Genomic DNA, 22,858 nt, shown 5'->3' with positions numbered 1-22,858 from the left:
ATAAATTACGGTTTTTGCTACTGATGGAAAGTCACTGGGGAGTGCACCTTGATTATTATCTTGGTTATACATACACACACACACACACACACACACAATCTGCTTGATTGGCACTCCATATATAAATGTCCTGATTCCGGGGTGCAAGGGTCCCAGGAGGAAAATACCCCCCAAATAGTCCAATGGTACAGGCAGCACTCCACAAAAAAATAAAAGAATAGAGACTTCAACGTGTGTAGCAAAGTTTCAGATGCTTTACTGCATCTTTCATCAAGGCTTAAATAAAGTACATAGCTTTTTACCTTATATAGGCACCCAGTGTACAAAACAACCACCAAGACAGACTGCAGAGCGTCTCCGGGTCCCAGGCACGATGTCATAACGCAGGGCCATTCCTGATGACGTCAACGCGCATGCACGTCAAGCAGGGAAGCTCTCCACTAGCGCCACTAACGAGTGAAACCCCATCACCATGGAAACACTAACAATCACATAAATGTGACAAAATATTACAGCACCAAGAACACCGTATTTAAATGCATGCAACAATATCCTATTAACAATATATGAGACAGTAACATGTCAATTAAACATATAGCATGAAAAAAATCTACTATTAAGAAAAAAAAATGTCATAATCACATAAATATAAGTTGCAACATGAAAAAACCACAAATGCAACTACAAAAATATGATAAAAACAACGAGAGATTAAATGAACTTAATAAAAATACTCAATATAATTGCAATGCCTAATACACATATTAGCCAGATATTGTAACTAAATCAAGAAATATATAAATATAAAAAAAAAATCAAAAACAAGCCAAAACGGAAGTATTCATTGAGGCCCATAGGAGCCACCGTATTCAACCGGTGGATCCAGGTGGCCTCAAGTTGTAGCAGCCTCTTGCCTCTGTCACCACCTCTAACCATCGGTGGCACATAGTCAACTAATTTGTACTTCAAGGTGGCAAGAGAATGTCTGGCCAATACAAAATGCCGGGCAAACAGCTGGTCACTGATCTTACCCTCAAGGGTCAATCTAATGGCCGACCTATGTTGGGCATCTCTCTATGGAAGAGCAAACTGTCTTCCCTACATATACAAGTCCGCATGGACATTTAATGACATATATGACAAACTTGCTAGTACAAGTAAGCACATGTCTAATCGGAATTTTGAATCCAGAATAAGGATGTGTAATATAAGCACCTACTTCCAGATGACGACAGGTCACACAACCAGTACATCTATAACAACCAGCGGACCTGGACAAAAAAAAATGTTGTGTCTGCATAGCTCTATCAGTGACATAATTTCTAACGAGCCAATCCCTAAGGTTTTTGCCACACTTATATAACAATTTATTAAGCGGGATCCACTAAGGCAAGGCATGTTGACGTCAGAACAGACGACCGGCCAAAACCTCTTGGATGTTTTGCTAATCACCCGACTAGCAGTAGAAAAGGTGCTAACAAAAGGAAATACAGGTTGTTCTGGTTTGATATTTTTGCTGTAACCTTGTAACTTTAAGAGCAAATCTGTGGTATCCCTTAAATATGCCTCCTCTGCTTGGATCACATGTTGTAGATAAAAATACAAATATTTAGAAATCACTGAAAACAGTGAGTCTTGTGCGGAAATAATTGGCCTCCCAGGAGGATCAACAAGGCTCTTGTGGATCTTTGGTAACGAATAGATCAAAGGCACTCTAGGATGTTCCGTACTGAGAGCTTTCATGGTGGTAACATCAATAATGGATTTTTCAAGTGCTGATGTCAATAGTCTATTTCTCTTATAGTGACCCATGAAAAAGGGTTTACCATTTTCACAGTTTCTTAGGGCCTGGAGAGTGACCTCTGATGCAGTTCAAGCTTAAACAGATATCAATATTATGTTCGCTAAGTTTTTGATTAGGGGATATTCCAGGCAGGACTTGGAAGCAGCCAGAAACAAGGTCATGTCCATTCCTCGTAATGAGTGCTTAAGCAAAAATATCAAACCAGAACCTGTATTTCCTTTTGTTAGCACCTTTTCTACTGCTAGTCAGATGATTAGCAAAACGTCCAAGAAGTTTTGGCCGGTCATCTGTTCTGACACCAACATGCCTTCCCTTAGTGGATCCCGCTTAATAAATTGTTATAAGTGTGGCAAAAACCTTAGGGATTGGCTCGTTAGAAATTATGTCACTGATAGAGCTATGCAGACACAACAACATTTTTTGTCCAGGTCCGCTGGTTGTTATAGATGTACTGGTTGTGTGACCCGTCGTCATCCGGAAGTAGGTGCTTATATTACACATCCTCATTCTGGATTCAAAATTCCGATTAGACATGTGCTTACTTGTACTAGCAAGTTCATCATATATGTCATTAAATGTCCATGCGGACTTGAAAAGGTAGGGAAGACAGTTTGCTCTTCCATAGAGAGACCTGCCCAACATAGGTCGGCCATTTGGCCCTTGAGGGTAAGATCAGTGACCAGCCACTTGCCCGGCATTTTGTATTGGCCAGACATTCTCTTGCCACCTTGAAGTATAAATTAGTTGACCATGTGCCACCGATGGTTAGAGGTGGTGACAGAGGCAAGATGCTGCTACAACTTGTGGCCACCTGGATCCACCGGTTGAACACTGTGGTTCCTGTGGGCCTTAATGAATACTTGATTATGAAACATTTTTTTTCTTAATAGATTTTTTCATGGTATATGATTAATTGACATGTTACCGTCTCATATATTGTTAATACTAGGATACTTTTGCATGCATTTAAATACTGTGTTCTTGGTGCTGTAATATTTTGCCACATTTATGTGATTACTTGTTGTTAGTGTTTCCATGGTGTAGGGGTTTCACTCATTAGTGGTGCTAGTGGAGAGCTTCCCTGCTTGAAGTGCGTGTGCATTGACACGCGTGACATCATCAGGAATGGCCCTGCGTTATGACATTGTGCCTGGGACCCGGAGACGCTCTGCAGTCTGTCTTGGTGGTTGTTTTGTATACTGGGTGCCTATATAAAAGGTAAGAAGCTATGTACCTTATTTAAGCCTTGATGAAAGATGCAGTAAGGCATCTGAAACGTTGCTACACACATTGAAGTCTCTGGCTTTTTTTTTGTGGAGTGCTGCCTGTACCATTAGTCCAAATATATATATATATATATATATATATATATATATATATATATATATATATACACACACACACACACATACCCTAGTACTTGTACCCTAATGTCATATTAGAATTTGGTCCAGCTGTTTTTCTTCTAAAGAATAATAAATATAATGAAGGCTTCAATGGTATTGAAAGGTTTCATATACTTTGAAGTCAAACTTGCATTTGAAGTAAGCACAAGCGCCAAGTAGTGTTTTCTACTAAAACTGCTGGAAGTACATTAAGATTAATGTATTAAGTGTAGAAAGACTTGACCAGGCAGTGTTGATACAATTATTCAATTATGTCTCAGTTACTTTATGTATCCAAGAACAAAAAAAGGCTTTTACTATCATCAGTGTAATATAAATGCAACATTTGTTTCAGCTATTTTTAAAAAAAAACTTTATTACTTATTTTTCTTGTCACTATTAGGCTGCCATAGCCGAGGCTGCTCCAGCAACAGTGCTTAGAATTGAAGTGCTTAGTTTAAAGTGTAAATAGAACATTTAAATTGAAGCCAGAGTTATTCACGAGTTAAACAGGAGAACAGAAGGAGAATTTAACAAATCAGCAATTTCTGCTTTTATCTACCACCACATTTCCATCATGTCTATGGATTGTGCCTGCACCTGGATCTCCAATGCTGCCCGTATCCCTCCTGATCTCCACATGCAATCTGCTTATCCACTCCAACTATGCCATATCGAGCGACGCAGCAAGATGACCCCTCAAATCATGAGGCTTGGTGCAATTTTGCTGAACTCGTTTTTTCCTCTTAAGTTTAGACTAACCTCTCCATGGATATTATATTACTGTGACCCTTGTATCCAGCCCATCAGTGTCACCCATGTTTGTCTGCCCCCTCCCCTTTAGAATGTAAGCTCTCACGAGCAGCGCCCTCTTCCCTCATGTGCTTCTCCTTCACTTAATTATACTCTAATTTACAACAGCACCCAAACCTTGGTTACAGGCACCATGCGGCTTATTTAAGTGTTAGGTAGCAATATATAAATCATGTATTTGTCCTCCATTGTTTGTACTGTTAATATCGGTTTTCTTGTGTGCTCATTTGTTTATGTACTGTGTAAGGCGCTGCGGAACCCTTGTGGTGCCACATAAATAAAGGATAATAATAATAATAAATTTGATCAGTATGTTATAAATAAAGATTAAAAAGCTGGAGCCCAGTTTTAAGTTGCTTAAAACATGCTGTAGGTCATAGAATAATATATGTGATGTCAAGACAAATTTTAATATATTCAGACTTCAAAACAGGGTGAGATCCACAAGAGGTGAATAAAAGTCTTAATTATAGTATGTAATCAAATGAAAACATAGCTTTTAATATATTATAGGATAATACATTAAAAGCTGTTTTAATTTAGGATTACATCATATCAATCTGCTTTGAATAATTACCATTCAACTCCACAGGTGCAACCACCAACACTTTGTACACTATTCAGCGACTATTTTGGTCATTGACATTACTCTTCATATTGTTGGTTCTCAATATTCTAAATCTGATCAATGTGCAGAATCACCCTCATGTATCTAATTATAATCAGTGTTCCCAATTTCATAATTACAACATTTATTATTTTGTAGCGAAGAACATCCTCAAACAATAGCATCTACGTATACTTACACAATCATACAAAACATCATAAAAATGTTCCACAGAGCGATGAAAATCCTGAAGTACCGAAGGCTGAGCAGAAACTCCCGAATATTGTCACCTAAGATGGAAGAAACAAATTATACTTATAACTCGGGATAACAACTAGTCTAATTTCAACCACACATAAATACATGCCCACATTGCGCTTTTGCTCTTGTAAAGCACTCATACCTACATTACCAGGATTAGGGGTCCATATTAAAATGCGCACATTGGAAAAAGTAGGAAAAAAAAAATCCTGCCGATACCCTTCATTAGATTACATCCCCTTCCTAAAACACTGCTTCTAGCTTCATTTAAGTCTTACATTATTCATGAGATTTATAGGACTTTGAGACTGTCAGGTCTCGTTTGCATGTTTGAATATTTTTATTTTGTTTGTGCACTTTAAAATGCACTTGCCCATATCAAATTTGACTGAATGCCATCTCATTGAAATTATAGGACAAAAATAATATCTGCATACATGTCTGTATATTGACAAAAACACCCAAGTCCCGTGACTCGCATTTGAAGAATAACTACATCCAAAAGTAAAATGTTGTCCTAGGTGAATTTTATTAAAAGAAATAAAATAATTCCAATTTACTTACAGCACCTCTGCTCCCCTAATCCTTTTTTTTACAAAAAGTCCAAAAGAAACAAAACCAAAAAACAATATTAAGAAAATGCGGCGCATGCAATGCAATGTAAATTAACTGGAAATTTATAACCAAAAAATATATCAATTAATAAACAAAAACAAACAAATACTGTGTGAGCGACCTATGCAAATATATAAAAAGCAAGTTTAATATGCATAATCAAATGTTATAACAAACACGATTATACGGTTATGTACATAGTATTCAGAAGAAATACTGTAAAATGGGTATTTTAAAACACCAGAGATGAGGGACCCATCCATCTTTTACAAAAGTGTTGTAAATAGTCAGTGGGGGCTCTAAATATAATTACTGGGTGCCTTCTCAGTCCTATAGGGTGCAATGTTAGAAATCCAGCAGGGTTGGAATAACCTGCAGCTTGTGCAGTCCCTTGGCTGTAGAATGCTCTCAAATGGTAGGGTTCCGGCAAGGCTTTGCTTGTATGTAATCCTCCGGTTTTTGATGAAACAAAGTCTCAAATCCAAGATGGTAGGTAATAAAAAGGTCCAATAAAGGGCAAATCTCTGGTTATCAGCCTAACACGCGTTTCCGTCACAGACAGCTTTGTTTATTTATTTTTGTTTATTTATTAATTGATATATTTTTTGGTAATACTTTTCCAGTTAATTTACATTGCATTGCATGTGCCGCATTTTCTTAAAATTGCTTTTAGGCTTGTTTCTTTTGATATCTTTCCTGGGAGACTACCCAGTGTATGCGGCAGCATTTTCACTATATGCGTGTATATTTTATTATGCTGGTTTATTGCCAATTTGTTACTGAACTTTTGAGTATTGTGTACACAACACAAAGGCAGCACCTTACATTTGTGGTATTCACAATTTTTCGGGTTACAACAACTCCCCCTGCTGGCTATAATGGTCTGAGCATGCAACACTCTCCTGCTTGGGGGGGCGTGTTTTTCAAATTTCTAGCAGCACTGTCATATCTTTTCAATTTGTATTAAGATCTGCTTGGGCATTTATGACCACCAAGGTACCCACCAGAATGGAGGATTGAGGGGAACAGAGAAAAGTATATTTTTGTTATTTTATCTTGCTTTGCGCTACCCGAAAGTACATGTCTATATTAGAGTTATCTTGTAAAGCCTCTCAGGTGATGGCATGCCTATATGCACACTTTGCGTGCCTCCTTTCTGAGAGATGAGAAGAGATATGAAGGATGGCAGATCACGTGCATAACCAAGTTTGTGGAACAAGGTGTATGACAGGGATCATTTCATCATCATGCTTTTGGCTACCCAGTGATGCTACCCTTGTGGGGGCACTGCATCGCTCATGGGCGTGTGGGAAGTCTTACTCAAATCTGGGAGTTTGCTGGACATTAGGGGGTCATTGTATCTATATTTGGGGTATGCCACTGAATTTTCTTCAGTCCATATCCACACATTTATTACTCTCTTTTACCTTAGGTCCTATGTAGAAAAATGCTCTAGCAGGGACAGCCCCTTGTAAGATCATGCTTTCCCTGCGAAGACCTTGGCAGTGAAGTGATCGATATCACTTCACTGCCTTTTGCACGTTGCAGTGTCATATTGCGAAATCTTAAAGCGGACGGGAAAGGGATCACATGAAAAGGTCTGCATAGGCACAACACGGCCGAGCTCTGAAGTTATGTCAGCCAACAAGGCCGAGCTCTGAAATGCTGTTCTGTGCAGAACTTGGTAAACAGGCCAGACACAGTTCCCATGGAGAATAATAGGGACTGCAATCCTGCATTAGGTTATAGCTACATATCCCCAATACATGTGGCAATCTCACCTGCCCCCTTAAATAAAAAAAAAAAAAACAGACTGGGCACAGCAGAACATTGGGCTGGACAGATGTGTGGTCTATTCTCTTTCACTAAGACATGGAGCTAATGCAAGAGCACCTGGAAAACTGAATCCTTGCATCTGAAATGAGTGGGATTGTTTCACCATGGTTCACAACATTACTGGGGACAACTACTGGCAGTTATACTGCTAATTAGTTTCCCTTATTTTCAACCGTTGCACAGAAAGTGAGCTGCAAACTAGAACTGTGGACAGCATAATCCTTTTTCTTTGCATAGTGACTGTTGAAAAGAAGCTACATCACTACTGTACATGAAAAGTATAAGCTGCATATTGGTAGATTGCACATGAAGATTAGTTAATAGGGTATGACATTGTGCACCAATTTATAAGATAGTATATATTATCCTCTCCTTGCCTGGGGGATTGGGCATTTTAAGGAATTTTACTTTTCCATATATGTGGCAATAACTTGTAATATTTCAAAAGCTGGTAACTGTACAATTGAATTTGTTGATAATCTCTCAGTGTTGTAGTCTCAGTTTGCATATTTAATACAGGCCTGTGTAGTCACCTGGGCAAGTATGGCTGCAAAGTGATTAGCATTACTGCCTCACACCACTGGGGTCACAAGCTCAATTCCCCAGCAGGGCCCTGTCAGTGGGACATTTGTATGTTCTCCCTGCGTTTCAGTGGGTTTCTCTGTACAGTTGTGTATAAATTGTAGGCACTATATAGATAAACAGAACAACTTGCAGCCTTTGTGACCAAGAGAACCTTCTTGAACAAATCTGACAAATCCGTGAGGTTGTGGAATGTAGGGCAACACAGACAAGATAACTTATGGTCTGTATAAATCTTTTTGCTCAGCACCAGTGTGACTAGTTACAAATTTAATGTGTACCTTCTCCCAGGCATCCTTTAAGGAACAAAGAGCACATTAGACTTTTAAATGATATCCTGTCACTTTTGGATGGTTACTGCAGTTTAGGGTATGTACCAAATACGGTCTGTATATTATATAAAAGAGTAAAAGTAAAGGGGGGTATCCACTTAGCGATTTATCCAAGTGATTGCACGACAACGACGCCGTTATCGTGCAATTGCTTGCAAATCGCGCATGCATTGTGCATGTTTGGGTCGGAAGTGACCAGCAATGTGCGTGCCCGCTGGTCGTTTCCGACATCGCCCGTACATGCTGGTCAACCTGACGATCTCGTCAGGTTCAGCATGTGCAGGGATGAGGGATGTGCCTGGACTGAACGAGTTAACATTCAGCCTAGGCACATCACTAGATATACAAACGAGAGCACGACAGCAATGTCGTAATCGTGCTCTCGTTTGTATATCTATAAGTGGATACCCGCCTTAATACAAGAAGGGAATAGACAATGAAATAAAACATGGAGGAGATCCAATACAAACAAGAACAAAACATGATCAGCATTCTCACATCCTTCAGGAATGATCCAGCTTCTCTGAAAGCTCTGTAGATTTTTTGATCAATATTCTGCCTGCCAATAAGCTAGAACAGACATGCCTTCATAGTGTAATACCTGGACAGCATTGACTTAATGCAAACACCACATCAGTGTAACTGAACTAAATAAAATCATATAAATCATTATTTTGTCCTGGGATGCCAAGTCCATATTAAAGGAAGCCATTCTCGTTCTTTCAATGAAGAGGGCATTGCTGAATGTATGACAATAGCTACAGCTGGTACTTTAGTGGATTTTAGTGAGAGAGGAACAGAGCAAAAAAAAATAAAAAAAATGTTGTTTGTCTCCTAATAATCCAATTTTTTATGAGATTGTTAGCATCCATTTTTATCCTGGCCATAGAAGGTGGTAGCTTCCAGTGAGTACCTTTTTATAGCTTGTAGATGACATGTGGACTTCCTCTCTTAGAAAGCATTTGGCTGACAAATGCAGTAGATTCACCTGCAGGCTACATTACACTAAATGGCAAATAAAATGTTTTACAGGCTTATGACTTTTTAATGTAGCATTACTCAGCAATGGCACACTACAAGATGGAAGTTAGAATAGTAATTCTTCTTCTTTGCTAATGCATGTGTGCTAATGGAGGAAGGCTGCACACTTTTTCTTCTCTTAGTAAGATTATACATACTGCCTGCAAAGCAATAAACACATTTAACAATTTAATTATGTATTATTACCATATACCAAATATACCTAATAAGATAAAATGTTGTACAAAGACTTCTCTCTGGGTAGTAGTAGTATACTACAAACATGAAATGATAACTATTCCCTAGGCACACACCCTCATGAGCATACAAGAGATATTTTCCCAATAGGATTATGTTAAGCATGCTTACATCTTATCCGCAGAACATCCACTTATTGATGCATAGAGAAAAACTGCTTTTGTACAGATCTATTGCGTTATACAGTTTGTTATAGTCTGTGCAAAATTGCATTCCCCAACCTCAAATTCAAAGACTAATTGGATAGGAGAGATAATGATAATTACATACTGTATCTGTAATTATAATATGCATTGCCAGGTGCATCTTGCCTGGTGGCAATTAGAACCAGTTTGACATTGGAGTAGTAAAAAGGTAGGGAGTGGTTATATTAAAACAGCTAGGTAGGTTATAGGGAATGTTATTATAAAAATTATGGGGAAGGAAAAAGTAGGAAGTGTCCAATATTGTTGAGTTTGCCCTATAAATTGTTAAACTAAAAGTGTGCCTTGTTGAAACTGAAGTCCCTGGTGCTCAGTTGGTTAGATTAATTTTATAGCAGAGTATCTAATGATGCCTGCATGTGAATAATTTTCTTTCTTCAAAAGCAATGGCGGATCCACAGCCAGGAGTGAAGTAGTCATCCAAGCAATGGGCTGATGCAGCGGCACCGGGCAGGGGAATGAGCTACGGCCACATAGTGTCAGCTGGGGTTGGTGACACCCTCCATCACAGCTCCTTTCCCGGCACGCTTGAAGACGGCCCCTACTGGTCTTACCTGGCTACATAGGATCTTCTAACTGGTCTTGGCCTGGCACCTGCTGTCCCTGTCCCCACATGCTCCCATCCTCGAGCGGTGACGACGGCACTGACAACAGACACTCAGGGATGAGACGTCTCATCCCCCAAGAAGAAGAGGATGAGAGGGAGGCTGGAGCTGCCTGACAAGTAATAATGTTAAGGGGACTGAGCTGAACCCAGCCCACACCAGTCAGTAGAGGTTAGTGACTAAGGGTCTATTTACTAAGCCTTGGATGGAGATAAAGTTAACAGAGATAAAGTACCAACCAACCTGCTGCTCCTAACTGCTATGTCACAGTCTGTGTTTGAAAAATGGCAGGAGCTGGTTGGCTGGTACTTTATCTCCGTTCACTTTATCTCAATTCAAGGTTTAGTAAATAGACCCCTAAAACTGTACAGATATGGGGGGGGGGGGGGGGATCATGAAATATATAATAGAATCATTAACTTCATAAAGGGTGAGGGGAGGGGGGGGGAATAGAAGACGAATACATATATAAAGGGTGGGGGTGATCATTAAATATATTATATAAGGGGTGAGGGGGTAGAGAAGATCATTAAATATATTACATAAGGGGGGTAATACAAAATAATTAAATATATTATATAAGGGATGGGATTGATGAGTTGTTGGGAGGTAAAACAGACAAAATCATTATATATATATTTATATTTTGTTATAGGATCACTGGTAAAGTGGTCTGTGACAGGGACATTTATCCCAGATTCCTGTCCTATGTGTTTAAAATCCCCAGGAGAAAGTCTGCAGTGTAGCAGGCTTGAGTTTCGGCTTTTTGAAAAGCCGGTTTGGGACCTGGGGGTTGTGGGTGAGAGGAGAGGGAGGGCTCCACCCACGGCCACTCCAGGTTTTGGTTCTCGCAGCCTGGTAACAGGCTTGTTAGTTTTCCACCTGAGAGTGGCCAATATAAGCCTAGTGTGTTTAGGGCTGATTGTCTCACCTGGGAGAGCAGACAGGGAGTTTGCTCAGAGACACTTGGAAAACCTATCTGTAAGTTCTGTGCTGTGCTTTGTTGCTGGCGAGGGCATTAGGCCCTGCCAGGTTCTGGCAGTGAGGGAACTACCTGTGAAGTTAGTGCCCCGACAGGGCTAGGATTTATGTTTTCTTTATATTTCTGACATTGTACAATAAAGACTGGCGCCGACCAGCTTGTACTTGCATCGGTGGTGGGTGTGTGTGTGTGTGTGTGTGTGTGTGTGTGTCACTTACTACACAGAATGGTGAATATATTTGCTTATTGCTTTGGAAGGCACCAATGCATTATTGTTCATTATTTGATTATTTGTGGACGAGTGCCGGACCCTTTTTATATATACAGGTTGAGTCTCCCATATCCAAAATGCTTGGGACCAGAAGTATTTTGGATTTTTCCATATTTGGAATACTTGCATACTATAATGAGATATCTTGGGAATGGTAGTCAAGTCTAAACACAGAATGCATGTTCCATGTACACCTTATACTCATAGGCTGAAGGCAATGTTATACAATATTGTTATGCTGCCAGGACCCGTCTGCATAACATAATTGCTCAGCAAGGAGCAATTATTGGGATTCAATATACAACATGCCCCATCAGGCACTCATTGGACACACCTACCGGTCTGGAAAAAATTGACTATTATATATAAAAAAAAACTGGATCAACATCAGCCATCTGAGTAAGCTGAAGCTGAGCAAGCTTGCGAGGCTAGGAAATCTGCATCCTCAGATGCAGATCCTGGCCTTGGCACTTCCAGGAAACAAGAGTGATGCACCCCCGTTTCCGGGAACACAGGCTGGCGTCACCCCCTCCCTGCCCCTAAAAGTCGGCTTGGGGGCACTGCATTCTAAAAACCCTCAGCAGGGCCGTAGCTAGGGTAGTGCAGCCGATGCCATCGCACAGGGCACCACAGGTCAGGGGGCGCTGTTTGGGCCTGTCAAATTTCTGTTTATTATCATTCTTGCTTGTAGCTTCCTCTTATTTCATCCCCAGCATCTCCTGGCCTCTCCTATCTCTTCCCTGGCCCTTCCCCATGAGGCTGTGACCCTTTTTAGGGTGCATTATGCCCCTGTGAAAAATGAGGGGGGCACCAATGCTCTGACACAGGGCACCAAAAAGGCTAGTTACGGCTCTGACCCTCAGTCAGTATTTTAGGAATAAGGCGGCACCCGTAGAGATTCAGATACTGTTACTACAAATGATAAATAGTTTTCTGGGTCACACATAGACCATAATGAGCCCCCATCCATAGCTACAGCTAGATATCTTCACAAATCATAACCCTAATCAAACAGACTGCTTAACATCTCACAAATACCAGATTAAGCAGGACCAGAGCTAAATATTATAAAATCCTTAGATCACTGACTAACAGAACACTCTGGGCAAGATGTATCAACCAGCGATATTGGGGCTTAGTGGTATCAGTGCACGTTATGTGCGCCGATACCACTTCTCCCCCATGTATTAATGTAATTATTAACGCTGCTATCTAAGATAGTGAGCCGATATGCTAGGCAATGTATGAACGGTCAGTGGCACTTACCGTTTCAACAGCTGCAGCTGTCGTTGCCCCATCACCACAGCAGGTACAGCACTGTCTCTGGCTGCAGCAGCTGCTGGGCTCCAGGCTGCACATGAGATCTCGCAATGCTTGCAAGATCTCACGCGAGGTAAGACACAGCGCATCATCAATAGACAATGCACTGTGGGCTCTGGCAGGATTATTCTCTCCCCCACTCCGGCAGACGAGATGTTCTTACATCCCGTTGGTACTGCTTCCCCTCAAAAAAGAAACAAAGCAGGAAGAGTTATAGCTGAACAATGAATGCCACTATAATACATCTTACCCTCTGAGTCGCTTGTCCCCAGAGAGAAAAATGGACACTGAAGAGGAGAGACGAGATGTAAAATTTTAAACAAATTGTTAAGGCCTCAGAAAAGGCATTAGAGCAGGAAAAGCTCTCTTTCACCCTACTACTCCAAAAGGATGGTTTATTAAGAAAATAGAAACAATGTATTGTCACACGCTCCCTCCTTGAATGGAGGAGCATGCTTTACCCCCCTGTCCATTTCTCTTCTCTTCCACTTTTTTGCTTTTTCTTCTTGTGGGGTGAATCATTTAGGAGCAATGTGTGCCCCATGATCCACTTTTGCTGCAATATCGCACCACAATTTTAATTTGCATTTCAATTCCTCAGCACCTCCGAGAGCAGGCGAAAAGGTAAGAAAAGCCTTTATTTTGAGGTAAAATAGTGGGGAAAAAATGCAGAACCTCTGGTACATCTCTCCCAGTGAATAATAGTAGTACTTTGGAGGTTTAAATAGTATCATTTGGCCAATAAAGACATGTCATTTCTAGGGTGATTTTCTCTAAAAAGCTCAAAAATTGGTTAAATTATGTGGGACATGTTTATAGAGATGTTGTACTGATGGGAAATAGGTTTTTTAACTTGGAAAAAAAGGGGTTTTTTTTGGGTTTTTTCCCGAAAATGTTACAACATTGCATATAAAGGGTGAAAAAAAAAACACCACATTAAAAACTTCCAATACTTTGCTTACACTAAAAGCCTTCTATATTGGTCCTGTTATCACAGTTGCCACTTTTTGAAGTTTACTTTTTCATGCAGATCTCCTAGGTTGCTCTTTGTATTGAATAACAAGTCATTTCCACAATGCCTGCAAATTGACATTTCTAACTTAATTTTAAGTTTCTTGAATATGCTGCTCTTTCAGCCTTTATAAAATGTGCATAACTATGACACTCATTTGCCTTTTGTGATGTGAAATGTACAACTGTTCAATTTGTTTCTCTTTGTATTATCTTAATACTTTGTTACGCTTATTAAGATGATAAATGAAAATTAAATTAATAAATAATGTTCCCATCCAAGGCAACAGACGAAGCAAAGTTGAAACATACATTATAAATAATCACCATACTGCAAGAGAATGGGATGGTAATTACATGGTCCTTAGTTCTAAAGTACTGCCAATACTAGGCCAGGAGATAGGACATGTCTCATTCAAGACTATAACCACAAAAACAAACTTCTGTCTAAAGCCTAGGTCAAGGAATCACTTCAGTTTTATAGAGCTATGATTGAAATCCTACTAAACACCTGGAAGATGCACATGGTTTTGAAAGCTGCTACTGGATCAAGTTAAAAAGAAGGTGAAACATAACAATGAGACATCTTATAATAAAAAAAAAATGGCCACTCAGCCACCTTATGGGAATGCCAGGGGATCTCCGTCTACACTGATAGTCCTCCCTCTTTCAAGGTCTAAAGGTGATTCTTTTACACGATTTGCCCGATTTTGACAAATTGTGTAAAATATGCCCAAATAGTGGGTTTCTACTCACGATCACGATGCGCGTCCCCGCTCGTCGTACATCGCATCTTCAGATCTGCAGTTCTGTAGGGCAGATTTGCCAATCTGGGACACAATGCACTGGATGCACGATAGATCTTAAGTCAGATTGGACATTTTTTACTCCAAATCATGACCACGACTGCCGGGGAGCTGCCTGGGGAGAGTTCAGGGGAAATCGTGCCTCAGGTAGGATCGTGAGCACATCGCAATGTGTGTAGGCACCTTAAAACACCACAGAGCAATAAGACTTGTCTATATTTCCTGCTCAGACTAGGTTACAGAAAAAAAGGATGGGTAAGGAAAGAAAATGGCAATGGAGGACAATTGTCCTCACACATTATCTCCTTTCCAATGCTGAAATATTAACGGAATGTAGATCTCTTGAGCAAATCTATCCAAGATACTGCCCCTGAATTTTATGCCCTCTTTAGCAACGGTTATAATGGACTAGACAAGACAAATGGACCAAACACTGGGCCTGATTCAGACCCGGTCGCAAGCTCTGTGCGCTCGCAACTGGGTCGATGGTGTGCCAGTGCGCATGACGGAGCCGGCTCCGTCGTGCTCGTGCGCGAGACCCAGATAGCGACGGGCACTCCGTTGCTCCGGGTCTCGCAACAAAGGGGGCGTGCTGTCTGTGTTGAGTGACAGCACGCCCCCTTTGGTGGGCGGGCCGGGGGAGTGGCTGCCCAAACAGAAGCGTTCCCATGTGAACGCCTCCGTTTGGGGGTGGCCCCACTGACATCAAGAGTGATGTCAGTGGGAGAGATTTCGGCTCTGTTAGAGTCGAAATCTCTCTGGGGCTTGCGGCAACGAGACCCTACCACAAGGGTCTCGTCGCAAGCCCGATGGTCGTGATGGTCTTGCCCATCGCGACCATCTTCCTGGCCGCTCGCCAGGAGGCCGTTCTAAAAAAGACCGGCTCTAATTCAGAGCGAGCGCTCTGTCAGAGCGTCCGGCTCTGAATCAGGCCCACTGTTCTCTTGGTTTTGATGTTTTAATGTCATGAAGATAAATGCTTTGTCCAGTTCTACTGCTCATCTGAAACACTTTTTTTTTTTTTTTACATACCTTTCTCTGTGTTGTTCAATGCCATTTAACCGATTTATTTATGGGGGACTATGGGCCTGTTTCACTATAGAACGCAACTGTGAATGCAATAGCCATTACGCATGCAGTTCAAATGCGATAGTATGCTAATCCATTGCGATCGATATGCCGCCGCTGCACTACATAAGGACGACCACTTTACCTTACACACATCCGTAATGTTTAGCAAGACTGCAGCCTAACACACACTTGCACAAGGTCTGACCTAACTCAGAAATGGCTAACTTCCACACACGCTATGGGGCCTTAGGCTGCATAGGGCATCTTAGTAGATAATTTATGTACGCCCCTGCAACGGCGTTCAAATGCACTGGCATGCCTGCGTTCGGCCGACGCCCCGTCATCGGCCACTATTGGCACGTCTTGTCATTCACTCTGTGATGTGTATGCATGCGCAGTACGCAACAATCGGCCAATTGCGTGCACATTAGCAACTGCGTTCCTTGATGAATCAGGCCCTATGTTCCTTAGAATCTTTAGGATTACCGTTAATCTGGCTCCAGGAATTGAAATGCCCAATATCCTACTAAACTATACAGCCACCTCCTGCTTGCCAGTGGGATACATCAGTTGAAAAGCTCTGAGCACAAACCTGGGGTTCAGATGAAACAATCTCTAATTGTGAAATAGGATAGGGCTCAGCTAAGGAATCCAAATTCAAAGACAATACAGCCAAGGTTAGTCGTCATTTCATAGAACCTCTATCAGAGAAACATTCTGTAAGCAGGGCCGTCAAGAGCAGTGAAGGACTCAGGTACTTGGGAGGGGTGTGGCCTAGTCAAGACGTGGTCACGCCCCCTCCCATTTTTTTATTTCATCTTTTTTTAATACAAAAATACAATGTGTGGTGCAGCACACTGAGAAGGGGGGCAGATTTGTTTCCCTTGCCCAGGGGGCAGACCAGTGCGATTGCTGCCCCCTCCCCATAATACTTGCAGGGGGAGAGAGAGGACTGGCTCCTGCTGCCTGCCTGGATCCTCCGCAGCCCAGCACACAGCAGCGTGTGCTGGGCTGGGGAGAGAGGCTGCAGTAGCAGGCTCATCCCTTTCCCTGCCCAATGTGGTACTGACCAGGCCCCCGTCGGGAGACTCCAGCCAACCTGGGTAAGTAGTATCCCCCCTCATCACCCCAGTCTGTATGTCTCACATGAATCCCTTTGATTTTCTCTGTACAGGTTTGGACTTAGCTTATCTTATTACAAGTATACCATTTGAGTTTCTACCTCCATACACTGAGAAGAGGAAGGATTTATATAATCACATCTCATAGAAACTATAGGAGAGGATATTCCAATTCTACTACATATGCTCATTCTTTAGCAGACTTTCGGGAGCTTACTTTAAAGTTTTTGTCAAGATGTACTTACCCTTTAGGCCTTCCTCTTCCTATCTTAGAAACTCATCTTTAAAATCATGGTTAAAGAATTAAACCATATAATTTACTGAGATGTTTTTTCACGTCCTGTGTTTAGTTTTAAGCAATAATAATTAAAAAAAAACAGAGCAGATCATTGTTAAAGAAAATATATATGTACACTGAAAACTTAATCACAGGAACATGGAAATTATCAGCTTTTATTTTCAACTGTCCAGAAATAATGTACTTCTCATCAGCACAAGGCAGCCATTGATTCATTGGGCGGAATTCAATTGTTTCCAGCCCCCATCGCACCCGACGGAGCTATTCAATTGTTGCTCCTGTCGGGCGCGATCAGCTGTCAGCCCACCATTTCAGCTCGCAGCCCCAGTGGGTTGAGAGCTGAAATGTGCGAAAAGTGACCTGTTTGGGCGCCCAAACATCACTTTTTTGTGGTCGCGCCCAGCACTTTGGTCGGGGGTAGCTGCTTTACGCGGCTAAACTCGACCGCTTTGGGCACGATTAGCGTGAAAAATGTCAGCAATTGAATAGCGGCCCGCGATCTCCTGTCACTTTGCCTAAAGTGACAGGAGATCGCGGGCCGCTATTAATTGCTGCCATTTTTTGCGCTAATCACGCCCAAAGTGGTAGGGAGATCCGGCCCGCGTAAACAATTGAATTCCGCCCATTAGCTCCAACGATATTTCCTTACTTACCTGTGGTGGCCACAGCAGGATCATCTCCAAATCCTTGGGAATCTCTTTTCTTCCTGGGATATAAAGGAAGAGGACGCCTGTAAATGTCAGTTGAAGTGAAAGATTACAGCTGTTTATCATTTCAGGCAGCCATTCCAAACCAGTGTGTAACAATGCTAACAGCATAAATTGTACAAACATAAGTGCAACACTTGAAAAGCCTTCCAAAGAAATTCAAGATACGAACAAGTATACAACGTTAATGGCATTAGAAATGCATGAAAATATATCAGTGGGATAGTTACTGACACAGGTATATAATTAGATTTATATTAGCAACCACAGCTAATTAGGATAATTAAGGTACAGATTTCACAAAAATTGATCTTGAGGAAAGAATATTAAAGTGGAAGAAGTAGAATGGAAACTTACAGTTTGAAGTTTAGAACTGCCCCTGCATTCACCAGCAGTGTCCTGTCATGGTGGAATGAAAGAGAATACATATAAAGAATAACCAAAACAAAATGTATGATAAACTAATTAATCTAATTTAGTATCTTCTGCTTCAATGTTAAGTACATGGAGTTTTCAATGCAACAACAGGATTTCATTTTTACTATGGAAGCAGTGTATAAATAAAAAAAGTTTTATAAAAAAAAAAAAAGTATCAAAATAGCAACAACCTTCATACTACATATTAAGTCTTATTTTACTACAGTTTGCAGTGAATTCTGCAGCTGTAATGTCATTGCTCCAATTTGGCGACATATGTGGGTCACCAAACTGGAGTTCGGCACTCAGACAGTGGGGCCAGACCTCCTGGGACTGTGGTTGGAAGATGACCATACACGCTGATATGGCCAGCATTAGCGTTTCATGAACTGCCTCGCCTTGGAGGATACATATATTATATGTAAACTAAATTTAAACATGTAAGACAATAACCTCGTCGGTTGGGTGCGGGATGCCGGCGATCAGAATCCTGATTTCGGCATCCTGACAGGGTTAGGACACAGACACCTGTCGGTAAGTATCCCACCCCCTCCCCGCTGCCTAAATCTAACCCTCCCTCCCTAGTGCCTGAACCTAACCTCCCCCCCCATAGCCTAAACCTAGCAACCTACCCCCGGGGTGCCTAACCCTAAGCCTCCCCCTAACAACACTACTTCCCGCCGGGATACCGGCACCGGGATTTTGACAGGTGACGTGATTCCGGCGCCAGCATTCTAAGCTCCTGCATCCCAACTGTCGGTATTAATCCAACCTGGCAACCAATCTACAAGTAAAACAATAAAAGGTCAAATGCTGGCAAGACAGAATTTATGCTAATGCCTACTAAGACGCCCACCTGCCGTAAAAAGTTGCACCATCGAATGCACAATAGTTGCACCATCGGACATTAGAGGAGGCCTATGGTTGCTCAGAATGTCCGACGGAAATGGCTTCTTGTGCCATTGCGACTTTGGACAAGACCCCCCCACGTCTAATTACCACCCTCTGAAATTCTCTCTCTGCATCCAACTTCTTTCTTCGACCGCCGGCAGTAACCATCGGTATGCATGCACAGTACAAAAAACATCGGACAACTGCGCAAATATCGGCACTGCATCCACCTCTGAATCAGTCCCAGTGTATAAAAGTAGCCGATAATGAACAAATGAGGAGCTGAACAGTGAAATCTTGCACTATTTGTCTACCTATACATGTGGGTAAATTGAACACTAATCCTGTACTTGGTCGTCATGGCTCTGCTCCAGATTTCTCTTAAAGCAATGGTTCTCAACTCCAGTACTTAAAGTGTAAAGCAAGCCAGGCTTACGCTTATGTGAGCGATGCTTTTGACCTGAAACCCGCAGAGAAGCTTCGTAAATATAGCCCTATGAATCTTCTTAATAAGCAAGTATGGACAGGAAACAGAGCACTGTATACATCACACTCAAATGTATACCGACTTTATCTAATTTTTCTGATTACAGAGCATGTAAACCTACTAATAAAAGACAGTCATATTACAGAGCTAAATTATAAGTGATAGAATTTATATCACTATAGTGTTGACATGTTTAACAAACATTATGTAGCACACTGTGCCCATACTGTTGCTGCCTGATGTAATCTTTAAAATAAAATTAAAAAGTATATACTCCACTATTCAATTCTACAGTTTCTGTTTTCATGATTGATATACATAAAGTGGTTATACAGTACACATAGTAATTTTAATTTCCTGGCATCCATCCATGCCAACATACATGTGGGTTTACTTCCTGTAACTGAAACAGGACAACTTCTAATACTGGGCATTCACTGAAAATTAAAGCAACCGGCAGATTTTCTTAAAATCTGATCCAAGTCTTCTATCTATAATATCCTTAAAGTTGGTTGAGTTTTTCAGTGAAGTGGTCCCATGTCCAGCAAGGTCAACAGCAGCTTCATCAACTACTGGGACTGAATTCCATTTAATCTCTTTCTGATCTGTAATTGGCTATAATCTATGCACTGCTATCTTAATGTTCTCATTTCTTCTAGAACTGGAAAAGAAACCTTGGTGACAGTCTTCTTACATCCCAGGTAAATTAAGCCAACTCCACAGCAAGTATAGTGCAGAATGCATATGACATTTCACACTGTGCCCACATTGGCAGGCAAGGAATGCTTTATTACTCTCCATTTTCTGGGCTTCATAGTAAAATATTTATCTGCATTGCAACAGTGCATTAGGCACGGTATAAAACAAATATCAGTTGAAATGTGACAGGTTCTTTTTAATAAAACTCAGATGATGATAAGAGTAAATAATACCTCTTTTCCACCAAAAACCCAGGTCCGACCTGGGATTTTGGACATGGTTCCAACCCTGGTCAGACCCAGGTCAGGCCCATTTACACTGCACTTTCGATCTGGGTAACTCCCAGGTCAGCTCTGTTCACACTGAACTCAGGTCTGCCCTGCTAAACCTGTGAGGTCATAAAAAGTGGGAGGTGAATGCCCCACAACCACCAATCAGCTCATTTTAGGCATGACCCAGGTCAGATAACCCAGGTTGCACCGTTTACACTGCACCATTAGCAGGGCATGCTGGTTCTAGTAGTGCTAGTTGGAGTTCCCAGGGGTGACTCCCAGGTAAGCTGGCTCTCAATTCAGATGCATTTATCTATGTGCCTTTATCATGAGGCCTTACATTTGCCAAAAATATATATGTGCCTTTATTATGAGGCTTTAATTGGCATACATTACATTTGGGGTGAGCGTTTGGGCGTAGGGCCCCCGAGGCTGCTCTGGCTGGGCCTCCTGAGGGCATCACCACTTAATACACATAGTTACTTTTCACATCACCTTTTTATGTTTGTTTATTATTCATGTAATTTTTCACATACATTTTAACCCCTTAACACTTAGTAATTACTTGCACACTTCTATACTTTACACTGCACTGTGACTCTTTTTCCATTTTTCGTGTGATGCCCTGGGGGGTCCTGGGCTGGACGTTATTTTGGGGTGCTCTGCGCCCCGGACGTGAACAGTTTAGTGTAGGGACTGCTAGTGACAGAGAAGCCTTGACGAGGCCTAGCAGCATCCCATGTATTTGCAAATGCATGCAACTAATACCTCTGAAATTCTATTACCATATAGTGTTCATATATTGTTGCTAGTATAATTCAGTGTGCTGAGGAACAATAGGGGGTTAAACCCCCCTCTCTTTTCTACTTGGTATGATCCCTCCCTTTCATGCACCTGTAAAAGTGCTACCAGATTGATTGAGCAGCTGCCATTTTTTTGTTTGGAGCTAATTAATTGTTGCTCCTGTCAGGAGCGATCAGCTGCTGGCGCACCATTTCAGCTCGCACCCCCAGGGGGATGAGAGCTGAAACAGGCGAAAAAATTACCCGGGTGCCAAAACAGCACTTTTCGCGATTGCGCCCAGCACTTTGGTCAGGTGTAGCTGTTTTACGTGGCTAAACCTGACTTCTAAGGGCGCAATCAGTACGATAAACATCATCAATTGAATAGCGCCCCACAATCTCCCGACACTTTAGGCGGGAGATCGGGCACGCTAAAACAATTGAATTCCGCCCACTGAATCCAAGCATTTAACAGATCAGGCTTAGATTTTGGGCACCTTAACCTGGACTTTAGACTGGTTTAGCCATTTTATATGGCTAAACCCGGGCTAAATACCTGCGAAGAGTGCAATAATGAGCGCCCAAAACTATTGAATTGCAACATTGGGCGCCCATTAATTACTGCAACATAAACAAACAATTGAATAGCCCCCTAAACGTCATGATTATCCTGTAAGCTACTGAATAACACTAACTACAATTACTATATAAAAAAGGTAAAACAGATGGAAAACAACTATATTGACTACTGTGACCTTAAGTAAACAGCCACATCCTGCAAAAGAGGGAGATAGGGGGGGTCATGCGGACACTGTCAGCAGCACTAAGCACACACACGCAGCCACCGGAATGCTCGGTACGGAATGGAGGTGCACATTTACCGAAACGCATGTATATATAGCAGCGCTGTATAGGTGTCAGGGTTGGGTGCCACTGAGACTGGCCGTACCACTACGACAGTGGGGCTGCTGCGCACAGGTGACGCCTGGCAGGGAGCTAAGCTGTGAGGTGACTACGTGACCCCCCTCTTTCCCCCGGGCGGACCCGTGCTCTCACCCGAACAGCAGCAGGTCCCCGATCATCCTGCCACATCAGCCGCCGCCAGGCAGCAGCAACCACTTCCTATTTTGAAGCGATCCTCGTAACGTCACAAAGTCACGTGATCAGGCTCACAACTGTGACATCACTGTGCCATGTGACCGCCGCCCTTTTGCTGGCCGGCTTGGTTGGTTGGCTCTTGGCTTCTCTCTAGTCTAAGGTCACACACTCAGTCGCTCCTCTAGTCTAGACTAGAGACTAGTAGTAGTGGCTAATGACATGGAGTTTGAAGACAGATCTATGTTCACTGCGATTAGCTGTGCAGTTTTCTGGTGCTTCTAGTCTATTATTTGTGATATTGTGT

The 22,858-nt window shown here is 41.8% G+C and overlaps 1 protein-coding gene across 1 annotated transcript in view; it reads right to left on the bottom strand.

The window, feature by feature from the left end:
• LOC148517647 (small integral membrane protein 7-A) overlaps nucleotides 1–22,622 on the bottom strand; it is a 28,935-nt gene extending 6,313 nt beyond the window's left edge. The window contains exons 1-4 of the mRNA XM_088478484.1: nucleotides 22,513–22,622; nucleotides 18,266–18,307; nucleotides 17,855–17,907; nucleotides 4,809–4,899 (exon numbers count right to left, since the gene is read on the bottom strand). Of these exons, the coding sequence (XP_088334610.1) occupies nucleotides 4,809–4,899; nucleotides 17,855–17,907; nucleotides 18,266–18,307; nucleotides 22,513–22,538 (212 nt within the window). The 5' untranslated portion in view covers nucleotides 22,539–22,622. The remainder of the gene's footprint in view (nucleotides 1–4,808; nucleotides 4,900–17,854; nucleotides 17,908–18,265; nucleotides 18,308–22,512) is intronic.
• Between the last annotated feature and the right edge of the window lie 236 nt (nucleotides 22,623–22,858).

This window comes from Taudactylus pleione, unplaced genomic scaffold (genome assembly GCF_031769625.1).
Source record: "Taudactylus pleione unplaced genomic scaffold, aTauple2 ptg000214l, whole genome shotgun sequence".
NCBI classification, from domain to species: Eukaryota; Metazoa; Chordata; class Amphibia; order Anura; family Myobatrachidae; genus Taudactylus; species Taudactylus pleione.
This window is presented reverse-complemented; position numbering and strand designations above follow the sequence as displayed.